The sequence below is a fragment of the Mustela nivalis genome, assembly GCF_964662115.1.
Source record: "Mustela nivalis genome assembly, chromosome: 13".
Taxonomy (NCBI): domain Eukaryota; kingdom Metazoa; phylum Chordata; class Mammalia; order Carnivora; family Mustelidae; genus Mustela; species Mustela nivalis.
This window is the reverse complement of record NC_139032.1, coordinates 86,639,203-86,654,107: the sequence shown is the minus strand read 5'-3', so window position 1 is coordinate 86,654,107 and position 14,905 is coordinate 86,639,203. Positions and strand designations below refer to the sequence as shown.

The 14,905-nt window shown below is 62.5% G+C and overlaps 2 protein-coding genes across 4 annotated transcripts; one reads left to right on the top strand and one right to left on the bottom strand.

The window, feature by feature from the left end:
* The first annotated feature begins 396 nt into the window (after positions 1-396).
* On the top strand, positions 397-3,767 carry ZDHHC12 (zDHHC palmitoyltransferase 12). 2 transcript variants are annotated; one of them, XM_082694525.1, is made up of 5 exons: positions 397-558; positions 1,967-2,103; positions 2,478-2,555; positions 2,753-2,919; positions 3,105-3,767. In XM_082694525.1, the coding sequence occupies exons 1-5, from the start codon at positions 459-461 to the stop codon at positions 3,433-3,435; spliced, it is 813 nt and encodes a 270-aa protein (XP_082550651.1). In that variant the 5' UTR covers positions 397-458; the 3' UTR covers positions 3,436-3,767. The 2 variants fall into 2 exon arrangements, with proteins under 2 accessions (XP_082550651.1, XP_082550652.1); XM_082694526.1 differs by having other exon boundaries at positions 400-558; positions 3,127-3,767.
* Positions 3,708-14,905, bottom strand: PKN3 (protein kinase N3). 2 transcript variants are annotated; one of them, XM_082694523.1, is made up of 22 exons: positions 14,304-14,905; positions 11,910-12,150; positions 11,556-11,701; positions 10,958-11,069; positions 10,757-10,884; positions 10,358-10,541; positions 9,061-9,207; positions 8,869-8,978; positions 8,620-8,763; positions 8,160-8,235; positions 7,913-8,075; positions 7,630-7,732; positions 7,455-7,522; positions 7,103-7,166; positions 6,861-6,952; positions 6,414-6,590; positions 5,441-5,503; positions 5,261-5,337; positions 4,720-4,862; positions 4,525-4,632; positions 4,269-4,349; positions 3,708-4,165 (listed from the first exon to the last, which is right to left on the bottom strand). In XM_082694523.1, exons 1-22 carry the CDS (start codon positions 14,511-14,513, stop codon positions 3,953-3,955), a joined length of 2,850 nt encoding a protein of 949 aa, XP_082550649.1. In that variant the 5' UTR covers positions 14,514-14,905; the 3' UTR covers positions 3,708-3,952. The 2 variants fall into 2 exon arrangements, with proteins under 2 accessions (XP_082550649.1, XP_082550650.1); XM_082694524.1 differs by lacking the exon at positions 14,304-14,905 and adding an exon at positions 13,313-13,605.

Genomic DNA, 14,905 nt, shown 5'->3' with positions numbered 1-14,905 from the left:
GCGAGTCCTGCCCCCCTAGAGACCTCAGGCATCACACCCTAGAAACCCGCACATGTCCACAACCTGGAGTCACACCAAACACCTTGAACATGGAAGCGCCCGGAGAACTGTACGCATGCGCGAGGCCGTGGGGTTGGGGAGGGCTGGGTGGGAGCCCAAGGGGGCGGGGTCGAGACTCGCGCCTGCTCCTCGGCTTTCGAAAGTTACCTGGCTGGTGGGGGCTGGGGCTGGGGGAGTTACCAGCTGCGCGCGCGCCGGCCCCGCCCTCAGCCTCTTCAGGCACCTGTTGGCTCGAGGGCCTACGCGGCCGCAGCTGCTATCCAATAGACAGCCTCCCCGGCCCAATGAGGCCCCGCCTATCTCCAAGATCCACCAATCCCCGGGTGGCCGCGGCCCCTCTCTCTCGAAGGGCCCGCCCCTCCGGGCGCTTCTTCCGGGTGGGGCCCCGGGCAGAGGAGATGGCGCCGTGGGCGCTCCTCAGCCCAGGGGTCCTGGTGCGGACCGGGCACACTGTGCTGACCTGGGGGATCACGCTGGTGCTCTTCTTGCACGATACCGGTGAGCCGGACCCCGCGCGACCCCGGACCCACCCAATCCCGCGTGGTTCCCCAGACGTTTGGGTCTCACTGGGTCTCCTGCTGAAGCCCCAGAAATCCTGGGATTCACCCCATTTCCGCTAGCTCCTGAGCCTCTTCCCCATCTATCATTCCAAGAGCCACCAGCCTTCTGCCTAATACCCAGTTGATCTCTAATTAATCCCAGCATCTTCCTGATCCCTGCCAGATGCCCTGTGCATCCCAGGACCCATCCGCCCCCCTCCAGATCTGACGTCCGACCTGAGCCCCCATCTCCCCTGATCCCGGGACCCACCCGCTCCTTCCCAGGAACGGACTCCCAACCGTCCCTCCGTAAGATTCCGAGGATCAAGTAGATCAAGGACTGGCACCCCACCCATTTCCGTGGCCACTAGCTGCCCGCGTCCAGGCTCCCCACGCTCTGGGGCAAGAAGACACCGAGGGGAGTGGCCCACCCCTCACTTCGCCGCCCTCACTTCTTGCCCTGTGGTCCCTAACCCTGCTAACATCCTTCCCCTCTTTACCTGCCAGGCTGCTTCCAACCCAAGTTCTCACCCTCCCTCCCTGCCAGCTAGGGTAGCCCCATTCCCCCTTCCTTGCTCCAGCCTCAGCCCCTGGACTGGGCCTGTTTTCACTTTCCTCCCAAGACCTTCTCAAGCCTCCTCCACGGTCCTCACCCTTAAGCCTAAAAACGTGCTCAGTCTCCCCACCTTTCCTTCTCTGCTCCTTTTCACAACCAAGGGATCCCTGAGCTGTCCATACACGGTCACCTACTGTCCCATGCACCTCACTCCTTACCCCTGCTCCCCCCAAAATCCCAACCCCCATGAGTTGGACTGTCCCTGGCCAGCCCCTCCTCTGTCCCTATCTCGTGGGCATATCAGACCTGGCTGGTCTCCCATCATAGAGCCAAAGGGAGGGACCCCTCCCCCCTCTCCCACACAGCTAGTCAAGTCTGGCCCCTTCACCCCTTCCCCCTTATCTGCCCATCCCCGTCTGCACTCTTCCTGCCAGTGCCCTTGTCTGGCTACCCTCCTCGCCCTCCTGGATAAGCTGTCTCCAGGCTTCCTCCTGCTCCCCTGTCCATCTTTTCTCCAGCAGGAGGGTTTTCAGAAACAGTTCTGACCCTATAAAGCTTCCATGGCTCCCTACTGCCCTTCACCTTCCAGATAAAAGGCAGATGAACTGCCGCCCTACCCGGGGCCCAAACCTCTCCCTCCTGTACCCTATGCAGTGGCAACACTTGCAGATTTGACCGCTCATTAAACCCCATCTCCAGGCTTTTGTTCAGCCAGGGACAGACTCCCCACCTTCAACTACACCCCCCAACACACAGCCTTCTCCTGTTCAGCTCGGGCCTCAGGCTCACTCTCCTCCTCTGGCCTCTCCAGCTCTGCGGCAGTGGGAAGAGCAGGGGGAGCTGCTCCTGCCCCTTACCTTCCTGCTCCTCGTGCTGGGTTCCCTGCTGCTCTACCTGGCTGTGTCGCTCATGGACCCGGGATATGTGAATGTCCAGCCCCAGCCCCAGGTAACCCCGGGGGCCCCTGGGGGCCTAAACCCTCTCTCCCCCCAACAGGACACACGAGGCCTCCATAACAGTCTCATGCCAGGATCCGTGCAGAGCGCTCTGCTGGGGGTGCCTCAGTGAATCCTCTTAGCCCTAGAACCCCATCCTACAAAGAGGAAATCGCCAAGGCCCAGCGAGGGAAAACAACTGGTAGAGGTCACACAGCTTCGCTTCACTCAGACCAGAGCATTCTGCCCCTCCAGACCCCCTCCAAGACACAGGGGATGGGCCCCCAACTGCGCAGACCCGGAGCTAAGCTAGTCCCCAAGGGAAATGTCCCCCGGTACCATCTGCCTCCCAAGGGGACCCGATCTTACACCCTCTCCCACTTTCAGGAGGAGGTGAAGGAGGAGCAGACGGCCATGGTTCCTCAAGCCATCCCCCTTCGGCGCTGCAGATACTGCCTGGTGCTGGTGGGTGACCAGGGAACTCCACGGGAGGGCGTGGGGGCAAGGTGGAGACTCCCTGACCTCCTGCCCCCTGTGCCTTGGCCTCCCCCCTCCAGGAAGGCCTCCCTGATGGAGGCCCCAGCCTCCTGACCTCATCACTCCCCTCCATCTTGGGCCCAGAGGGGAGCTGGCCTTGAGCCTGCCTCCCTCCCTGCCCACAGCAGCCCCTGCGGGCCCGCCACTGCCGCGAGTGCCGGCGCTGTGTGCGCCGCTATGACCACCACTGCCCCTGGATGGAGAACTGCGTGGGGGAGCGCAACCACCCGCTCTTCGTGGCCTACTTGGCACTGCAGCTGGTGGTGCTTCTGTGGAGCCTCTACCTGGCCTGGTGGGTTCCACTACTGCCCTGGCTACGGGGGGAGGGCCGCAGCATCCGTCCGCAAGGTCGGGGGAGAGCTGGGACTCCCGCTCCGTGCCCTCGGACCTCCTCCCAAGCAGCCTGCCCACCGGGGCTCCCGGGGGTACCCCTGCCCTCCCCCAGCAGTAACTCCCCATCTGTCTCCTGCCGCGCAGGTCTGGCCTCCATTTCTTCCAGCCTTGGGGGCTGTGGCTGCGCTCCAGCGGGCTGCTGTTTGCCACCTTCCTGCTGCTCTCCCTCTTCTCCTTGGTGGCCAGCCTGCTCCTCGCCTCGCACCTCTATCTGGTGGCCAGCAACACCACCACCTGGGAGTTCATTTCCTCGCACCGCATTGCCTATCTCCGCCAGCGCCCCGGCAACCCCTTTGACCGCGGCCTGACCCGCAACCTGGCCCACTTCTTCTGCGGATGGCCCTCAGGGTCCTGGGAGACCCTCTGGGCCGAGGGAGAGGAGGAGGAGGAGGAAGGCAGAAGCCAGGCTGTGTAGGGTCACTGGAGGCAAGGCCACCATCTTGTGCCTGAAAACCAGAGGGGATGCAGCCCGCTGGGGTCGGCCCTCAGAGGGCCCTGAGGTCCTTTGCTCCTGCCCGCTCCTCCGAGGCCTCAGAGCAGAGCTGAGCAACAGAACCCTGTGTCAGTGGGCAGCTCTGCCCTGTAAAGGAAGAATGGGAGGCAGAGGGCGTGTGGGGGCGCTCAGGCACCAGAGACCTGGGCTTCAGAGACCTCCACCCTGCTCCCCACGCCAGGATGCTTCCAGTGCACAGTTTTATAAGTTTAATAATCTATAAAGCAAGTCAAGTATTAAAAAAAACAACTGCTCTTTGCTGTGCTGCCCTTTCTGGTCCAGGTCTCCTGGGCGGGGTAGGGGTGGTGGTGGCAGGGAGTGGAGAGCCCCCCACAACTGCCACTTCAAGGCCCAAGACCCACAAATAACCCAGGGAGGCCCAGGCCTCCAGGGCAGGGCACGCAGCTGGGGAGACAGGGCGGACACACCCGAGAGGCCCTCAGGGCCCCAGGAATCTCTCGGACACAAAGTCGAAGTCTCGGAAGGCGGCCTGCTGGCGGGCGGTCAGGGGACAGCGGGGGTCAGGTGGGGTCAGGGCTGGCGGCAGCCCCGTGAACTCGCCCTCGAAGTAGCGCAGGTCTGTAGGGCCACAGAGTGTGGGCAGGAACGGGGGCTGGACGGTGCGGGCGAGCAGGGCCTGCCAGTCAGTGGTCTGGGGGGGCAAGGGGAGAGCTGCCTAAGACAACGAACAGAGGCCCACGCGGCCACGCCAGGCCTCCCCCCGTGCCCGGCGCCCGGCACCCGGCATCACTCACGCTGAAGAAAGGCTGGGTTTTGATCTCCTCCGCGTCCTGCTCACCTGCCCCCAGGCGCTGCTCTGGGCACTTCTGCAGGAGCTGGGCCAGGAGACGGGGGCTCACGGAGGGCACTTGGCCACAGGTACTGCCCGCCTGCCTACGTTCCCCAAGTGAGCTGGGCCGCGGGGCCCCCAAAAGAACGGGTGGTGACGGGACAGCCATGAGCCATGGCCGCTGTCCAGCCCAGCCCTGCCCAGTCCCCCGCGGTGATCACCTTCTGAATGAGCTCGAGACCTTGCACCGACAGAAAGCGGGGATATGGGGCATCCGCGTTGACGATGCAGTCAAACACCTCCTCTTCCGTGTCTCCGGGGAATGGGCACTAGGGGGAAAGGGGGCTCACCAGGGTGCCTAAGCACACCCCTCCGCCCCCACTTAGCAGCACCAGCAGCCCAGGTCCAATGCTCACCTCACCCACCAGCATCTCATAGAGCAGCACACCCAACCCCCACCAGTCCACGGCCCGTGTGTAGGCCTCCTGGGTCAGCACCTCCGGGGCCAGGAACTCTGGGGTGCCACAGAACGTGCTTGTCCGGTCCCCAAAGCCGATCCCTGCAAACCAGCATCCAACATGTCTCATCCACACAGCCTCAGTGGGCGCGAGAATCAACAGCCAACCCTCATGACCCCAGGTACCGAGCCCCATGCCAAGCCCTGCCCCATACCCTAGGAGGGGGAGCAGTTTTACGCCATCTGACAGGAGAAAGCAGAGCCTCAGTCAAGTTCATATGCCAAGGTCACGAAGGAAAAGGAGAACCTGGTGCCCTCTCCCTCTGGCTGAGGGCAGGCTGCGGCTCTTCAAGAGCCTCTCAGGCTGGGAAGGAAATACCGATGTGTCCAGCTGGTCCCTGGAAGGAGGGCCAGGGTGGGGATGGGGGGCCACAACCCTGCTGGCCTGGGCTGGGTGAGCAGCGCTGGAGGACAGGGAATCCTGGGCAGCAGGGACCCACCTTCCTTACACAGCCCAAAGTCTGCGATCTTCAGGAAACCCTGGGCATCCAGCAGAAGGTTATCCAGCTTCAGGTCCCTGAGGGTAAGGGGGGGCAGATCAGAGGGGCCCTGGAGCATCACAGGAGGAGGGCAGTGGCTGCTCCTCCACCCCCGCCCCCAGCACCTCTGCAGCAAGTTACCTGTAAATGATCTTCTTCTCATGTAAGAACTGCAGCCCGAGGACCACACAGGCCAGGTAGAACCTGTGAGTGGCATGGGGGGGGGGGGTGGCAGAGGGAGTTCAGGCCCAGAACTGTGGTGGCCAGGGCGGGGAGACACCAGGATGGCCCCAACCCGGGCAGCCCTGAATGTCCCAGCCAGAGTCCGATGCCAGGGGGAGGGGGCGGGGAGAGTGGGTGTTTCTCCAGACCGTGGCCCCAAGGTTGCTGCCCGCTGACAGCCTACCCTTCCTGGGCTCTGAGATTGTGCCAGGAATGATGCCACGTGTCCTCACGCCTTACTCTCCCACATCCTCCTAGCCATGCACCGCTGATACTCATCGCATCTGTTTTTCAAAGGAGGATCTGAGACTCAGATCAGGGATGCCCCTGGGATCACACAGCTAGTGGCAGACCCAAACTCTGCTACTCAAGAAATAACTCCAGGGGCACCTGGGTGGCTCAGTCAGTTAAGCGTCTGCCCTGTTCAGCTCAGGTCATGATCTCGGGGTCCTGGGATCGAGCCCCGCATCAGGTTCCCTGCTCAGCGGGGAGCCTGCCTCTCCCTCTGCCTGCTGCTTCCCCTACTTGTGCGCTCTCTCTCTCACTCTGACAAATAAATAAAATCCTTAAGAAAAAAAGAAAACAGAAATAACTCCAGTTGCCATTCCCTTACTAGTCACAGGTTCCGGTGCTCTACACTTTATAAACACACAACAACAAGCCTATGACCTAGTTCTCATGCGCCCCGTTCACAGCTCCAGAAACTTGAGGCCCAAGGTCAGAGGTGCTGTGAGAGCTGACGAGAGCGACAACCAGGGTTTGAACCAAGGCTTCCCTGACTCCACACTGTTCTGCTGCTGGGCACCCTGGGGGAATCAGGGGGAAGGGAGTGGGGCAGAGGAGACCAGGAAAGGCTTGCTGGGAGAGGCAGACAAGAGGGGTGGGCACCCACCGGGCCTGGGGCTCAGGGAAAACATCCTCGTGGATCTGCATCATGAGGTCGCCACCAGCTGCAAACTCGGTCACGAAGCAGGCATGGCTGGAGGTCTGGAAGCAGGCAAGGAGGGAGAGCAGGAAGGGGTGCCCCGTGCGGCCCACGGCCTCCAGGATGCGTTTCTCGCAATACAGGCTGTGATGGGGGGAGGGGGTGTTTGGAGGGAAGGAAGACCCCTGCTGACTGAGCCCTGGCCCTCTGGCGCTTCCAAGTGTCAGGTGATAGAATGATGGTTTCTACATATCAGGCCAAGAGAAGGCAGGACCTGCCAAGGGCACCCAGTTAACTGCTGTGGGTGCTAGAAAGAGAAGCCAGGACTGGCTCAGCGCCTTCTGGTGCCCTTGGCCCAGGCCAGCCATCCAGGAGCCCCTCCAGGGCCAGACGCCCACAGGCCTGACTACACACCTCTCCGTCTCATCCCGGCTCAGCACCTCCTGCTTCTTGAGCGCTTTGATGGCGTAATATTTCCCCGTGCCCTTGAACTGGACCAGGAGGACCTGGGGACCAGAGAGCGCTCAGACTCCAGGTGGACAGCACAGGGCAGCCTTTGCTTCCCCCACCCACGGCCCCACGGATCACAGCGTCCTCTCAGCTCAGGTGCTGGGGCCTGCTCACCTCCTCCCATGGTCCCCTCCTCGGCCCACTACCTTCCCAAAGTGTCCCCGGCCCAGCACGGCCAAGCAGCGGAAGTCCTGAAGCCGGGGGGCTCTCCTGCAAGACAGAGGGCACAGGACGAGAGCTGGGCCTCCGAGAAGAGCTGCTCCAAACCCTCCATGTCCAGTCCTGGGTTGTCCCCACCAATGATGCCGGACAGCTGGGGGTGGGGGTACGGGGTTCCAGGCACAGTGGTTTCCTAGAGTCTGGAATGCAGCTGGAACTCAATAATATGGCTTTAGTGAGTAAGAACCGGACAGCAAGGAGCATCAGATGGTGTCTGAATGGACCCCCCAAGTGAGTAGGTAAATGTCTTAAGCATAAAAGTGAGCCCGATGGGGGTACCTGGTGGCTGAGGCAGGAGGAGGCGGCCCGAGACGTGTCCTAGGCTCCATGTGGGGACGTTTGGTGCGCTGTGAGGGCAGAGGGGCTCACACAGAGCCGGGCTTTCCACCCTCTTTCCCTCCAGCCCCGCCACCCCTAACCCAGCAGCCCCCTGGGGCCATCAGCACCCTCTCACCGGGATCTCCTCGGGGGTCGGCTCCCGGGGCAGGTAGAGGCGTGGGGGCTTGGGCGGGGGCCTTGTCTCTTCTCCCAAGGGGCTCTTCTTGGGTGGGAAATGACTATATGGAGAGAGCAGACAATGGCAGGGCACAGGCCGATGGAAGAGCCGTGGGGACAGACGCACGGCCATGCCAGAGACAGACAGACAGACGGAGGGTCGGATGGGGAGTGACGAGAACAGAAAGACAGCAGTTGCACCTGGAGAGAGATGGATGCGGCAGACTGGGGCGGCTCCTCACCTGGGCGAGGCAGGGTCAGCCCCGGGTGTGGACGGGGTCTCGGGGCACACTTTGGGGGGGCTGATCGTGCTTGGGGAGCTGCAGGGGGGCAGCAGGCTCATGACCAAGCGTCCCCAGGCGGCCATGCTGAGGTTCATCTGCGAAGCCCTCAGGAAGTCCTGACCTGGGACAAAAGGGGGGCTCAGCCCAGGGACCCCAACGGCCCCTGCCCTGACTCCGAAATGCACAGCCCTCTCCCTGTCCGCACCTCGGCGTTTGGAGAAAATGCGTTTCTGCCTCTGCAGCCGGGGCCTCCTCTCAATGACAGGGTCACAGAAAGTCACCTGCAGGGGCAGAGGGCAGGGCTGGAGATCAGTCTTCCCCCACCTGCCACCAGGGTACCTCCCTGATCTCTAGGATCCCAGCTGAGCCCCCAATATCAATGATGCCAGAGCCAGAGGGGCCCAGAGAGAGGGATTCACTGTCTGCATTGGTACCAGTGGGGAAACTGAGGTCCAGAGAAGAGAGGGACTTGTCCAGGGTCGCATGTGAGGCTAGGCAGTCAGGACCAAGATGCGGGCCTCTAGACTCCCCTGCAGTCCTCAGACAGGGGCTGGGAATCCTTAGTTCCCAGAGACCACCTCCCTCGGGGCCCCAATTTCCACTCTGATGGGTCACCTAGTCTTGAAGGCCCTTCTAGTCAGGTCGGAGGGCAGGGTAGGGGGCACCTGGGCAAAGAGCAGGCCCTGGGGCACCAGATTGAGGGAGAGCTCGTGACAGGCATTGTCCAGGAAGTCCTCCAGCCGCAGGAAGGCCACGCCACACAGCTGCCGCCAGTCCCGCCAGCGCACCCCGATCTCCAGCTCCCGGGCCTACGTTGGGGAGGCCAGGTTGAGGAGTGGGGCATGGCATGCGTCCCTACTTGGCTGGCCTTCTGCCCCATGCTTGAGGTCACACCTGCCTGCCCCACGGCTCACCCGCTCCAGGGGGACAATAAAGGTCTGGTCCCAGGACTGCTTGGCCACCGGCCCCCAGCCAGTCTGGCCCACGACACGATTGTCCACCTTCAGCACGGACAGCACCTCACCTGCAGGGCCGGACAGGGAGCTCAGGGCACGCAAGGAGTGGAGGTTGTCTGCTGTCCCCACTCCCTGTGGCCCCCTACTCACTGGCCAGGTCTCCTCCACCACGCTGCGGCTTGGCCCTGCCCCGGAGCCAGCCCTGGGAGGGGCTCCCGGCCAGCGCAGCAGCTGGGGACCGTCCAGGGACAGCTGTCAGCAGCTGCTCACAGCCCAGGAGGCGGACCTCCAGCGTCCCTGTGGGGAGAGTGCGGGGAACACCGTGAAGTGTCATTCTCCCTCTGCCACACCCAGGTCTCCCCAAGATGGCTGAACCCAGATCTTGCCCACCTTAAGCGGGGGGTGAAGGGGAGCTAGCCAGGAGACAGTATATAAGGTGGCCCCAAGCTCCCAGATGAATTCTAGGCCTTTTAACAAGCCATGCCCTGCCCTGACTTGCCCATCTCGTCTACTTGGCCAATTCCCAGAAGTCCTTCAAGGCTAAGTGTAGATACCACCTCCTCCAGGAAGCATTCCTTGAATTCCCAAAGCCAGATGAGAGAGCCTATGCAGCCCCTGTACTTCCCCTTCTCAGCTCTGTTTACAATGGGATGTGACCTATATAACCCTGAACCAGCTCTGAGTAGGGAAGGTACTGGGCTCTCTGGCTGGCCCTATGTCCTGGGTAGGAAGTCCAGGGTTTCCAAAGTCAGCATGCTTAGATTATTTGTTGATTAGAATTCAGCTACAATTCAGACAAATCCAGCTCAGGGATAAAAAAACAACTTTCTAGTAGTCCAAACTGCCCAGGATTGGGTACCACTGCTGCCAGGGCTGTGAGCTCCCCGAACATGGGTGCTTTAACCACTGTCATGGTTACTCATGTAACCACACCATGGCTTCGCCAATCGTGTGTGGACAATGCCAACAGTGTGCCTAGCACTTCCCATGCCACAACTCGCTGACTTTCACAGTAACCCCATGAAGTAGGAGCTGTCATCCCCCTTTGACAGGGAAGAATAAATTAAGGGTCCAGGGACACCTGGGTGGCTCAGTGGATTAAAGCCTCTGCCTTCGGCTCAGGCCACGGTCTCAGGGTCTTGGGATCGAGCCCCGCATCAGGCTCTCTGCTGAGTGGGGAGCCTGTTTCTCTCTCTCTCTGCCTGCCTCTCTGCCTACTTGTGATCTCTCTCTGTGTCAAATAAATAAATAAATATAATCTTAAAAAAAACAAAAACAAAAACAAAACCTGAGGGTCCAGAGAGCAGAAGTCCATTGCCCAAGCTCACGCAGCTAGGGGGTGGTAGGACCCGGATTGAAACTCTTTCTCCAGAGTTCGATCCCTTCTGCTTCAGGGCCCTCGCTGGAAGAAAAGGGGAGCCCTGATGTGGGAGGGGCTCCCGGCTACCTGTCACAGCGGTGGGCTTCACAAGCACCCCCGAGGGCTGGGGCTTCCCAGACACAGCGGTCCGTAGCTCCCGCGCCACTCGGCCACGCAGAGGATGAGCGGGAGGAAGTCCCTCGAGCAGCTGTTCCAAGGCCAGCCGCAGGAGGTCCAGCTTCTGGGAGGACTCCTGGAGCTGGGCCTGAGCCTGCGGAGCAGAAACAAGCAGGGCGGACAGGCCCATGAACGCGGCGGCCAGGCCCAGGGGCTCAGGCCACCTGCCCACAACGAAGGCCAGAGAGAACGTGTGTCCGGTTTCCTCCCTGCTGCCCCGCTCAGCCCGACCACGGTACAGAGGGTGGCGTGGGGACAAGCAGACCCACAGAGAGGAGCGGTCACGAAGTGGGGGCACCCCGGTCTGACCTCGGCCAGCGCCTTCCGGTCGTGCGTTCGCCGGCCACCCAGCAGCTTCACCACATTCTTGGCACCCTCAGCCACAGCGGCCTCAATGCGTAGCCGGTGTCGTAGCTCCTCCGCCAGCAGCTCGGGACCTGGGAGGAGGGGGTCAGCCCTCAGGCCCACGCCCCGCTCAGCCCTGCCCAGCCCCGCCTTTCCAAGCCTCACCTGGTTCCCGGGCCCCACTGGCCTCCAGGCTGCTGATCTTCATCCTTAGCAGGGCCACCTTCAGCTGGCTGTCCCGCAGCATCTGCTGGGCCGCTGCCAGCAGCTTCCTCTCCTGTAGGGTCATGACATATGCCCCCACTGATCCAGGGCCAGCCCGGGGCCTCCCCTGTCGGACCAAAGCTGAAGCCAAGCCTCCCTTGTTAGCCTCGGTCTGGGGCAGAGCCTCTTCCAGCAGATGGAGGCCTCCTCCATCAGACCAGAGCTGGGGTCAAGCTTCCCCCATCACATCAGGACCGGGCTCCCCACTAGGAGTCGGGACCAGGACTGTGCCTTCCCTCCTACGCCGGGAACATGGCCTGGGGTTTCCCCATTAGACCGAGTTGGGCCCTCTCTGTTAGATTAGAATGTCAAGCTGTGCCTGCCCCACCGAGCTGAGATTTAACGGCTATGCCTCCCCCATCAGACGAATGGCTAAGACTGTGTCTCCCTTAGAGGGTCACCGGCCCAGCTCCATTCCCTCTCAGAACAGGGGCTGGGGCAGCCCCTCCCCGAACAATCTGAGAGCCACACCTCTTCCCCCAGACCCCAGGAGCCTTACCTTGGGTGTGCCGGTGGCACACGTGCGGGTCATGTTCTCCGCCCCCTGCTTCACCTTCAGCTCCACCTGCAGCTGCCTCTGGAGAGCCTCTAGGTGCCGAGCCCTGGGCTGCTCCACGGGGGGCGGCGGGCCCGGGGCCACAGGCTCTGTGCACAGGCGCAGGGCCGTTAAGCCCTGACCCAGGCCCTGACCCAGACCCAGAGCCCCTGCCCTGGGGCCTCACTCTCTCCACCCCTCCCCACCCTTCCTGGCCAGAGCGACACCTGAGGAGGCTCTGAGAGGGGTCAAGGCCGAGGTCAAGGAGCTGGGTGGGCGCAGCACCTCCCGCCCCCGAGGGGCCGACTTCCCACTCACCGGCCAGGCCCGGCCCGGCGTCCGGCAGCACGATGCGCGCGTGCAGCGCCCTCAGCTCTCCGTGCAGCTGCTCCAGGCGGCGGTTGGAGGAACGCAGGAGCTGCTGCACGTGGCCCAGGTGGCGGCGGTCCGTGGCTACCCTCCGCAGGTTCTCTACACCCTCCTTGATCTTCAGCTCCTTCTGGATGGCCCGGCGGATCACCTCTTTCTCATCCTCAGGGGGTCGCCGGTCGGCTCCAGGCTGTGGAATGGCAGAGCAGTAACGCCCCCTCCCATCCCAGCCACCAGTGGCCACGCGGGGCCCCCCAAAGAGAGGTGTGCCTGGTGCCATCCGGCAGCCAAGATGGAGCCCCCCACACCCCCGATCTCGGGCGGCATCTCCGACCTTCCAGATAGTGTCCCCGGGCCAGATGCGAACCCCGAAGCTGTATCCCCTACCTGTGCTCCCCGCCCTCTGCTCCGAGAGGAGGGAAAGGGAAAAAATTCGTCCTGCCTACAGCCAACTTGAACGACACGGGTTGGAACCGCATGGGTCCACTTACAAGCAAATTGTTTTCGATACATACAGCCCAGAGCTGTAAATGTATTTTCTCTTCCTAACGATTTTCTTAATAACATTTCCTCTTTTTCTAGCTTCCTTTATTGTAAGAATACAGTGCAGGGTACACGTGATGCACGTTATAGGTGTTAGTCAACTGTTGATGTTATTGGGAAGGCTTCCGGTCACCAGTAGGCTGTTAGGAGTTAAGTTCTGGGGGAGTCAAAAGTTATACATGCATTTTCAACTTCCCCGGGGAGCGGGGGGGTCGGTCAGTGCCCCGGACCCCTGGGTTGTTCAAGGGACAACAGTACATGGTGCCGGGATCTGTTTCGAGCTTTGCAGACATGAATTTGCGAATCCTCACAACAACCCCACGAGGTAGGTATAGTTGCTATCCCCATTTTACAGACGGGGAAGCTGAGACACAGAAGGGCTGGTAACTTGCCCGAGGTCACAGCACCAAGAAGGGGAGGCCACCCTCTGCCCACCAACCCTTCGGGGTGCCCTCTCTAAGGCTGCAATTCCAGCTGAGATCTGGGGCCAGAAAGGAGGCTCGGGAACCACCCAAGGTCACACAGAAAGGGCAGTCAGAGGCCTGAGTAGGAGCCAGGAATGTTCCGGCAGGTAGCAAAGCAGAGGCACAGAGAGGGGCAGAGGAGGGCTCTGGAGGCCATTCCCAGCTCAGCTACTAGGAGGAATCAGAAGCCTTTTCACACTTCACCCCAGGTGGAAGCAAGGAAGAGGAAAGGCTCCTTCTCAGAAGCCAACATTTTGAACCAACCAGTGCCAAAGCTGACCTCAGCCCAGGGTGACCCACGATGCCCCCCACTCCCCATGGACTCCTTTGGGGCCTCCACCTTACCTCTTGGGTCTCCATCTCGTGCGCCCAGAGCTAGGGGTGCCACCCAGCCTCAGGGACACCCCCCACAGGACCCCGGCCTCCGCCGGCCTGCTGGCCTGGCTGTCAGAGGGCAGGGGCGGGACTCAGGAAATCCTTTGAGGGCCCTAGGCCAGAGGGCCAGAGCCAAAGGCCTGAGCAAACAAAGATCCCATGGAGCGGGGGGCCCGGCCACCGGGGTCCTGAGTCACCCAGCTGCCGCTGTTGGGCGGAGGTTCACAGGAAATAGGAAAATGTGTACAAGCCGCGGCTGAAACAGGCTGCGGGACCTCCGGAGGAAGGGGGTGGGAGGGGGCGGAGGGAGTGCTGAAGGCTGCCCACCACACTGGGTGGGGGTTCTCAAGGAGTCTTGTGGGGGACACTTTACCTTTGGCATTCCCCATGGGCCTAACTGCTCTGGCATCCTACCAAGGACACAGGCCACCTCTCAGCTCTACAGCCGGGACCCCACCCCATTTGCTCTGGGTGGACCTCCCCCCTCCCCCCCACTGACAGACAAACACACAGCTTTGGCTGCTGCCGGCGCCCCCCCACCCTGGGCTCCCCCCTCGCCATTTGGACTAGAATCCTCTGTGGACCCAAGGTTCCCTCCCAGGTGTTGGGCCAGAACCCCCCATTCTCGTGTCCAATCCCCACATGCCTTTGTGATCTGGGGAGGACCCCCACAAGTGCGCAGACACTGGTCCCCTCCCCGGGGCCTCTTCTGCCTGGGCGCACATACATTCCTCTCCCCCCGGGACTGGACCCAGTGTGCCCTCACCGCCCCCCTCTGCGTTTCAGACAGATTCCCATGGTCTTACGGTCCCACGGGGAAGAACCGATTTTAGGAAACTTTGGGGCCCATCCCGGTGGCCCTGACTGCGGATTCGGACGTGCTCATGCGCTGGCCTGACTGGAGGCTCTGAGTCACTTGGGGGTGATTTAGGGACGTTCTCAGGGGACCTGAACGACTCACCCCCATGCTCAGCTCTGCCCTGCGAGGTGTAGCGAAGCCCGGGGCCGGGGCTGAGAATGGACCGGACAGGGGCTGGGGGTCGGGTCTCGGGGCCGCGGCCGGAGCTCGGGGCGCCCGCGGCGTGCATGAGACTTCCCGAGCCCCTCGGCCCGCGCCCGCAGCCCGGCCTCTCCCGGCGCAGTTCACCTGCCGCGGCGCCCCCTCCTCCATGGCGCCGCTCCGGCCGCACCGCCCCTCCTCTCGACCACTGCCGTTCCGGAAGCCCCGGCCCCTCCGCCAGGACTTTCAAACTTGAAACTTCCCGGGAAGCGCAGCCGGAGCGGCGGGATCGGGCGCCCCCTCCCGAAGCCCGCTGGCCCTCGCGGGACCTGGGATCAGCGCCGCCTCTCGGCGCCAGAGGTCAGCGCCCGGGACCCTACTCCCCAACCCGGGGCCCCCGCGCCTCCCCGGCTCCCACGGCCCGCGGACTTTGGGGCCCAGTGTCCCTTTCCTGAGGCCGCGGTTCCCGCTCGGTGTGACGCGGACCCCCGGCCCGGGACAGAAGGGCAGGAAGGGACATTTGCTGGGCCGGGGCTCTCTAGCGCCCTGAAGGGTGGCAGGGC